General features: G+C 44.4%; 1 protein-coding gene and 1 long non-coding RNA gene across 5 annotated transcripts in view; one reads left to right on the top strand and one right to left on the bottom strand.

Moving 5' to 3' along the window:
- Positions 1-1,120: 1,120 nt before the first annotated feature.
- On the bottom strand, positions 1,121-7,753 carry LOC148148783 (uncharacterized). Its single transcript, XR_015758644.1, has 3 exons — positions 7,602-7,753; positions 6,280-6,902; positions 1,121-3,304 (listed from the first exon to the last, which is right to left on the bottom strand). It is a non-coding gene; the product is annotated as an uncharacterized LOC148148783 (long non-coding RNA).
- Positions 6,797-9,655, top strand: part of LOC122557285 (non-POU domain-containing octamer-binding protein-like) — a 42,321-nt gene continuing 39,462 nt past the window's right edge. For 3 of the 4 annotated variants that reach the window (XM_043704828.2, XM_043704824.2, XM_043704826.2), the window contains exons 1-2: positions 6,797-6,915; positions 7,125-7,490. In XM_043704828.2, the coding sequence (XP_043560763.1) occupies positions 7,134-7,490 (357 nt within the window). In that variant the 5' untranslated portion in view covers positions 6,797-6,915; positions 7,125-7,133. The remainder of the gene's footprint in view (positions 6,916-7,124; positions 7,491-9,655) is intronic. The other variant, XM_043704825.2, reaches the window with a different exon arrangement.

The following is a 9,655-nucleotide window of genomic DNA, read 5'->3' as shown; positions in this document are numbered from 1 at the left end:
CATGAGTAAGCAGCACAGAGGTCATGTAAGTTTTAGTGGTGTCAAGGGTTGAGGTGAGAAAGATTTTGACGGAAATAGCGAGAATGGTAGTGGTGGGAGGTGGGTGGAGCAATAGAGATAGCATGAGTGTAAGGTAGCAGAGAGAAGACTTATTGGCAGATCATTGACTTACTCACAGAAAAACATGACTTAGAGGTACTGGTGCTATATGTCATGGGCTGCCAGCCCTGCATATTGTGCTGCCTTACTGCTTCTAGGAGATAGTGAGGATTGCAGATGCTGTAGAGTCAGAGTAGATAGTGTGGTGCTGAGAAAAGCACATCAGGTCAGTCAGCGAAATGGTTTGGGGAACACTCTGGTTCGTATGCACCAACTAATCCCATCCAGTGGTCATCCATTGCAATACTCCCCTCCCACTCCCCCCAATGACATATCCATTCTAAGTCTCCTCCACTGCCTAAACAAGGCCAACCACAAGCTGGAAGAACAACTACTCATCTTCCACCTTGGGTGCCTCCAATCACACGGCTTCAACATTGAATTCACCAGTTCTGAAATCTCCCTAACCCCCACCTCATCCCAGATCCAACCCTCCAACTCGGCATTGCCGTCCTGACCTGACCTACCTTTCCATCTTCCTTCCCACCCATCCCACTGGCCTATGATAATCACCTCTTACCTGCATCCACTATCGTCATACCACCTCCCTTTCCACCAGCCCCACCTCGCTTCCTCTATTTATTTCTCAGCTCCCTTCTCCCTCCACAGTCTTGATGAAGGGTCCTACCTGAAATGTCGACTCTTCTGCTCCTCAGGTGCTGCCTGATCTGCTGTGCTTTTTCTAGCGCCACACTTTATCTACTCTTCATACTGCTTCAGCAACATTGTCAGCCTTTTAGCAAATGTGAAGATCCCTGCACCTGTGAACTGGAATTGATTACCACTCCACTCAATGTAAAGACCCCTGCACCGCTCCACAGGAGACACGACCTGATTAGGAGCCTGCTGCCACCATTGCAGAGGGAAGACACTGGGTAGCCCCACAGGTTAGCCATCCCTTTCTGTCCCTGCAGCTTCTCTTCTAGGAAAAAGAAATGCCTTCTTTTAAGAAGTTGAAAGAACTTAGCTGAGAAGTTAAGTCATCCCTTGATTGTGGGTGGAGTGTTGCAAAAGAGTCAATAATCTCTTTGCACTGTTAAATTAAGTCCTGCATACCACACCTGCTTTGGGGTTTACAAACTGTAATGTGAGATGGTTCATGAAATGAGACAGTGGCAAGGTGACACGATAGAAGAACCAAGAGCATGGCTTCAACATGGTGAGTACTGCACATCTACCTTCTTGTTGACTGTTGCAGGGGTGATGTTTTGCAAGATCAACCCGTGCTTGATTTGGAATAAAATCAAATGGATGTCAGAATGGAATAAAGTGAAAGCCAAAAACATTAATGCTCTAACATTTTTCATTTTATAACATTATGAACTATATAAATTTCATTTAAAGAAACATACATATCAAAATTAGCGACAATTCTTCATGTTAAAATCCTTTGCAATTCCTCTGATCACCATCTGAAGCATTGAATAACTTGTTCCAATCATATCATTGTAAAAGATCTTTGTATGAATCTTCTTCATCATGTTATTTCAGAGTCCTCCTTCAACAAGTGTTATTAATGCCATTAATCACATTTGGTATTTTATACTTTAGAAATGATTTTTTAACAATATTGGGGTGAAGTATATTCCGTGCAGCTACAACCCATCAACACAATGTGGCCAGTGAGGGTGTTCACATATTTCTGCCAAAAGAGAATGCCTTCTTGTTTTTTTGATATTCAATTGTTCAGTATCTTTTGGACATTATACTTGAAAGGTTTACTGAAACACACATTCACAGACTGAATAACACTTGGAAGATCATTAGAAATAACTGCCATCAGCAACTACTTAAGAGATTTGGTAGCACAGTGGCAATATCAACAGATGCTCAGGCAAAGGGATGTAGGTTCAAACTCCAGTGTGGCAGCTCATGGTATGTAAGTGTAATCATGAAATTATGATTGCTTGACATTAAAAACTGGTTCACAGATGTCATAGTCATACAGCACAGAAACAAACCCTTCGATTCAACTTGTCTGTGCCAACCAGGCATCCGAAACTGACTACATCTCATTTACCAACATTTGGCCCATATCCCTCTTCCTATTCACATATGCCTCCAAATGCCTTGTATTTGTATCTGCCTCCACCAGCTGTAGGAAAATATTACTCCTCAAGACCTTTTTAAAATCTTTCCCTGGTGCCTTAAACCTATGCCCTGTAGTTTTGGACTCTCCCACCCTTGAAAAAAGACCTTGGCTATTCACCCTATTCATGTCTCTCATGATTTTATAAATGTCTATAAGGTCACCCCTCAGCCTCTGAAAAAAGCCCCAGCCTATTCAGCCTCTCCCTTTAATTCAAACCCTCCAGTCCTGGGAACATCCTGGAAAATGTTTACTGCACCCTCTCAAGTTTAACCTTCCTTCCTATAGAGGGTGAACAGAACTGTACGTAGTATTCTAAAAGTAGTCTCACCAATGTCCTGTACAGGTACATCATGATGGCTCCTCTCTTATACTCAGTTTTAATCAATGAAAGCAAGTGTGCCAAATGCCCAAGTTACCACCCTGTCTACCCATGACTCCACTTTCAAGGAACTATGCACATGCGCCCCGGGTCTCTCTTTTTGGCAACACTCGCCAGGGCCCTCCTATTAACTGTGCAGGTAATCCTGCACTGGTCTACCTTACCAAGGTACAAAACCTCACATTTACCTAAATTAAACTCCACCTACCACTCTTCAGCCCATTGGCCCATTTAAGTAAGATTCCATTGTACTCTGAAATGATCATCTTCATTGTCCACTACATCATTCGTTTGGTTTCATCTGCAAACTTATTAACTATGCCTCCTATGTTAATTTTGATGTGGAGATGCCGGGGTTGAGCTGTGGTGGACAAGGTCAGAAATCAGACACCAGGTTATAGTCCCAACAGATTCATTTGAAAATTACAAGTTGTCAGAACATTGCCCCTTTGTAAGCTGAAGACTTTGCCACTGGGCCCAATTTGCTAACACTGCTGAACTCACACTCATCCTGCAACCAGGAGTCCCTGGCTCCACTGCCAGGCCAGGCCAGCACTGAGCTACTAGCCCTCCTTCAGCTGCAAATGTTGTCTTGTCGGCGCCACCACCTTGAAGAGTCTGCTGCCTCCAATGAGGCCGTCCTATTCTCTGGAGGAGCTTTGCTGCCACTGGTCCTGAAAGGAAAGCTCGATCATCATTTAAAAATACAAACTCTCGTTTGTGGTATTATAATTGTAAGTTTTTGCATGTTCCCAAATACCTTTATATCTTTTATCAAATAAGTTAGCTACAATTGTATACAGAATCCCAAGTGTAGTCTAATTAAGAATTCATACAAGTATGGCATAATTTCTTGATTTTTTTTAGTTCAATCCCAACAGAAAAAAAATTCAGGTTAGGGGTTGGGTCCCCTGTACATTCCACGTCAAGCATGCAGCCTGAGGGTTAAACACTAAACTGATTATGCTCAGGAGTGCAGTACAATTCAACTTTTCTCCACACAGCAAGTTCCCCACTGATGTACCTCAACACAGTTTCACAATTCTTGATATCCTGCATATAAATGCTATACCTGGCATACAGGGGAGGAGCTCTACTCCTCATTCTTCTATGGCTACCTTTTGTTTTACAAAGGACAGTACAGGACAGGAACAGGCTCTGCAGCCCATCAAGACTGCACCGACAGATGATGCCTTTCTAAACTGTAAACTTTTGCCTCTATTCCTGCCTATTCATGAATCTGCCAAGATACCTCTTAAGCACTGCTCGTGTATTTACTTCTACCATCTACCTGGTAGCACATTCCAGGCACTTAACACTCTCTGTGGGGGAAAAGAAAACTTACTTCTCACATCTCCTTTTAAACTTTCCCTTTTTTACCTTAAACCCATGTCCCTTAGTAATGGGAATTAGATTAGATTAAATACAGTGTGTAAACAGGCCCTTCGGCCCAACAAGTCCACACCGACCCACCAAAGTGCAACCCACCCAGACCCATTCCCCTACATTTACCCCTTTATCTAACACTATGGGCAATTTAGCATAGCCAATTCACCTAACCTGCACATTTTTGGATTGTGGGAGGAAACCCACACAGACACAGGGAGAACGTGCAAACTTCACACAGAGAGTCGCCTGAGGCGGGAATTGAACCTGGGTCTCTGGGGCTGTGAGGCAGCAGTGCTAACCACTGTGCCACCGTACCGCCCATAAATTCCTATCCTGGGGAAAAAAAGACCATCTATCCATTCTATTCAAGCCTCCAGTAACTTTGTAAACTTCTATCAGATAGTCTCTCAGCCTCTGACATCCAACAGAAAACAAACCAGGTTTGGCCAATCCCTACTCGTAGCAGAGACAACATCCTGGTAAACCTTTTCTGTACCCTTTCCAAAGCTTTCATGTTATTCTGGTAGTATGATGACCAGAACTGTAAACATTATTTGAAATGTGGCCTAACTAAAGTTCTACACAGTTGAAGCAGGACTTGGCAAATTTCATATGCTATGTCTTGACTGATAAGGGCTTACCATATTCCTTCTTGACCAGCTTATCACTTGCATTATGAGTTTCGGGGAACTATGAACACCTAGATCCCTCTGTATGTTAATGCTTCTCAGCGTTCTGCCATTTACTGTATGTTCCTTCTTGCATTAGGCATACCAAAATGCATCACCTCACATTTGTCAGGATTAAATTTCATCTGCCATTTATCTGTGCCATCCTCCACCTGTCTACATGCTGCTGTATCCTCTCGTAATCCCCCTCACGATCTGCAGCTCCACCAGTGTTTGCTGCATACTTAATCAGATCACCTTCAATCTCCTCCAAATCATATCTATATATTGCAAAAAATTGGGGTTCCAGCACTGATCCCTGTGGAACACCATTGGTCACAGATCTCCAGTCAGGAACAGACCCTTCCAGCACTACTCTTTGTTGACTACGACCAAGTTAATTCTGTATCCACCTTATCGTCGATCCCACATAACTTAAACTACTGTATTACCCTGCTACTACAGTCCTTGTCAAAAGCCTTGCTAAAGTCCCACATCCACTGCCCTGCCCTCACAGAATAACTACTGAGACAGAGGCCATTCAGCCCATCGAGTCTGCACGACCTTCCAAAGAGAATTCCACCCAGACCCCTCCCTGTTGCCCCGCATTAACCCAGCCCGTGTATCCCGAGACACTATGGATAGTTTAGCATAGCAAAGCATAGCCAATCCACTGAACCTGCACAGCTTTGGACTGTGGGAGGAAACTGGATCACCCAGTCGAAACCCATGCAGAAACGAGGAGAATGTGTAGACTCTGCATAGTCAGTTACCCAAGGCTGGAATCAAAGTTGAATCCCTGGCGCTGTGAGGCAGTCTTGCTAACCACAGGAGCCACGATGCAGCCCTCAATCATCATTATCACTTCCTCAAAATGCTCAATCAAGTTTGAGAGACATAACCGTCCTGCAAAAAGTTATGTTACTTATTGCTAATAAAATCATACTTTTCCAAATATGAATAAATCCTGACCTTAAAAATCCTATCCAATAATTTCCCCTACGACTTTTGTAAAGCTGACTAGCCTTTACTTTTCTGGATTAGCCTTCCTTAAACAAACAACATTGACAACTTTCCAATTTACTGTTATCTCTCCTGTGACGAAAGAGGATACAACGGCTCCAGCATTTTCTTCCCTAGCCTTCCACAGTATTCGTTGGGGAATTGTCTACCTTGATGAGAAGTTTCTTCTCTCACAGGATAGTGGATCTGTTGAAATCTTTACCACAGAGGACTCCAGAGGCTGGATTGATAATATATTGAAGGCTGGGATAGATTTTTAATCAGTAAGGAAATCAGGGGAAAAGGCAGGAAAGTGGAGTTGAGCATCGACGTAAGCCATCATCTCATAAAATAGCAGAACAAGCTTATGAGCTGGATAGCTTATTCCTGCTCCTACATCCTACTGTTTAATAGGAAAGAATGAGCAGAAATTAACTAAAAAATCAGTACTCAGTCAATCTTCTCGTTTCGATGCAGAGATTTTCGGGTCTCTACGTCAAGGCATTACTTGTATAATAAAAATGTTGCTCAGCAAAACCTTGAGCAAAACACGAAAGGTACTTTTTGAGAAAAAAGTGCTTTAAGTATACCTTTTATTACTCTATACAGGACATATCCGTAGTTCTTCATTCGTAAAACAATAGGTGACCAACATTCTCCTTGGCCTACTCTTTGTTGAAAAATAGTAAACCCTCCCTCACGAGAAATAACAAAATATTAGCAATTGTAAAACTATGAATTATTTTGATTCGACTAAATCTCAATGTTGTAATCTCCAAAATCCTCAAAACTCACATTCAATCCAGGGAGTACGGAACCAATTTTTAACTATGTTTGATTGTGCTTTTTGTTTGTGCCTATACTTTCAACCTGAGTTTAAAAAGCGTCCTGTATAATAATTCTTGTAGTCTCCGCCCGCACCCGGAACAACACAGACGCTGAGCACATGCTGACCTTCCGCTCATACGAACATGATAGCGCTAGGCCCGGTGAATGATTGACGACTATGATGACCAATGGGCAGTAAGATATTGGCGCTTTCCATTGTGACGCCTCAAACTGTCGTCATGAATCCGACAGAATTCACCAGTCAGCTATCGAGAACTCGGAGGTACCACCCCAGTCACAGTTTCCATGCTTGGTTGAAGTGCAGGGACTTTTTTTTCCGGCGCCTTTCCCTCGCGGTTTTGGTTTGTTCTTCAGTCGCAGTGACCTGAGATTGTGAGGTAAAAAAAGAACAAATTTAACAACAAAAAATTCTTCGATTTTAGTCAAAATTAGTCAACGCACATTTTATAACCGCGTGTAAAAGCCTTGTAAAATACGCATCAAAAGTAGGGTCCTTCAGGAAGGAAAAATCGAGCGGGCGGCGGCGGCAATTTATTTTTCCATTTTCTTTAACCTTTTGAGTTTAGATTTTATTTTGTCGTTGAAGCTCAGAATCATGCAAGACCACATCCAGAAATCCGGCGGCAGGAACCGCAACGACAACAACAGCCCGCGTAAGAGGGATTACCGCCAGGATCCGGGCTCCGGGCCCGGCGGTGCTGCCGCCAACAACCACCATCACCAGGCGGCCTCCCGACATGGCGGCGACCGAGCCGAGTCCGCCGGCATCACCGTCGACATGACCAATTTCCGCAAACCCGGCGAGAAAACCTACACGCAGCGCTGCCGCCTGTTCGTCGGCAACCTGCCCAACGACGTGAGCGACGATGAGTTCAAGAAAATGTTCGAAAAGTACGGAGAGCCGTCCGAGATCTTCATCAACAAGGATAAAGGGTTCGGCTTCATCAGGCTGGTGAGTGGCCTCTCTCCGGGTCTTTGTTCTCTGCCCCTCCCCACCCAAGCGCGCACTCACTCACACACACCATTTCTTGCATTTAACCAGCTATTCTTGTCGGATTCCTACCACAGATCTTATGCGTATCGCAGATCTTGCAATGAGTTTAATGTTATTTTAACCTTTTTTAAAAAATTTCCCTTTCAAAAGAACTGGTCGGCTCCTGAGAGTTTGATGTTGTCCAGTCCCAAAATGTATGGTACTGGTGACCGTTCTTTTTCTTACCGTTTTCCACGTTTGAAACTGGTTTAAGTCCTTCCCCCTAGCCAAGGGAGAGTCAGTCGGTTTCTTTTTCCCCGCACAGGATGCTTATTTTGAGCAGTGTAATTTAAGGGTGGAGGAATTATGAATTTGGTTAATTGCTGTTGCAAATCTGGGTTTTTTTCGATTTTCAAAATGGAGATTTCATGCAGTATATGTTTTCAATAACTGGAAAATTGGACACGTTGGCAATTGTTTTCAATTACGTTTCTCTTTACAAGTTTCCTTGGAATCTTTAAGCTGTTAATTTGAGGGTTGGAGTTTGTCAAGTTGAAGAGTGTGGTGGTGGAAAAGTAGAACCGGTCAGGCAGCATCTAAGGAGCAGGCGAGTCAACATTTGGAGCATAAGCTCTTCATCAGGAATGAGGGGTAGGCCAAAAGGGGCTGAGAGAAAAATGGGAGGCGGGGGTGCGGCTGGGGGAAAGATCGCTGGGATTGCGATAGGTAGATGAAAGATGGGGATGAAGGTGATAGGTTGGAGAATAGTGTAGCGTGGATAGGTGGAAGAAAGATGAACAGGTAAGACCGCTCAAGAGGGTGGTGCCAAGTTGGAAGGTTGGATCTGGGATAAGGTGTCCGGGGGGGGCAAGAGAAGGATTTGAGGAAACTGGTGAAATGAACATTATTCTGTGGTTGGAGGGCCCCAAGGCGGAAGATGAGGTATTCTTCCTCCAGGCGTCTGGTGGCTAGAGTTTGGTGGTGGAGAAGGCCCAGGACTTGTGTGTCCTTGGCGCAATAGGAGTGGGGGTTAGTGTTCGCCCGTATTGTGACGGGGTTGCTTCGTGCATGTGTCCCAGAGGTGTTCTCTGAAATGTTTAGCAAGTTGGCGTCCAGTTTCCACAATGTAGTGGAGAGCCTATCGAGAGCAGCTGATGCAGCAGATGAGATGTGTGGAAGTACAGGTAAATATCTAGTGGATGTGAAAGATCTTTTGGGACCTTGGATGGAGGTGTGGGCACAGGTTTTGCACTTGTGGTGGCAGGGGAATGTGCTGGGAGTGGAGGGTGGGTTGGTTGGTGGGTGGGGTGGACCTAACAAGGGACTTGCGGAGGGTATGGTCTCTGGAGCGCAGATAGGGGTGGGCAGGAAATATATCCCTGGTGGTGGGGTCTGTTTGTAGGTGGTAGAAATGGCAGAGGATGATGAGCACAGTAGATGAAGTGTGTGCATTTGGTTGCTCTTGATGTGGTCTCCTGTATGTTGGGGAGTCTGGATGCCAACTTGTGGAATGTTTCAGAGAACATCTGGAACACATGCATTCAGGATCCACTGCTCTCAATGTTATCTCCTTTACATTGGGGAGACTGCCAATTTACTGAATGTTTCACAGAACATCTAGGCCAAACACACTAAGCAACCTCACCACCCTGTTGGCGAACACTTTTTAACTCCTCCCCGCCAAGGACATGCAAGTTCAGGGCTGCCTCCACACCAAATTCTAGCCACCTGACGTCTGGAGGAATAATATCTCATCTTCTGCCTTAGGACTCTCTAATCATATGGGATCAACGTGGATTTCACCAGTTTTCTTATCCCAGCCCCCCAAATCCCAATCCAACCTTCCAACACAGCAGTGCTCTCTTGAACTGTCCTACCTGTCCATCTACCATCCCACCTATAGCTCCACCCTCCTCTTTGACTTACCACCATTACCCCTGATGAAGAGCTTATGCTTGAAATGTCAACTCTTCTGCTCCTTGGATGCCGCCTGATCGGCTGTGCCTTTCCAGTACAACGTTCTTTGGCGTTGATCTCCAGCATCTGCGGTCCTCATTTTCTCATAGTTTGTCAAGCGTTAAACCGTCAGCCAATTTATCTATTTCCTGTCTCGAAATTGGAACTTCAACCAAAATCATTCTGAT

This window comes from Chiloscyllium plagiosum, unplaced genomic scaffold (assembly GCF_037043375.1).
Source record: "Chiloscyllium plagiosum isolate Xiang-an unplaced genomic scaffold, Cpla_swu_hap1 HiC_scaffold_11, whole genome shotgun sequence".
In the NCBI taxonomy this organism is placed as follows: Eukaryota; Metazoa; Chordata; class Chondrichthyes; order Orectolobiformes; family Hemiscylliidae; genus Chiloscyllium; species Chiloscyllium plagiosum.
This window is presented reverse-complemented; position numbering and strand designations above follow the sequence as displayed.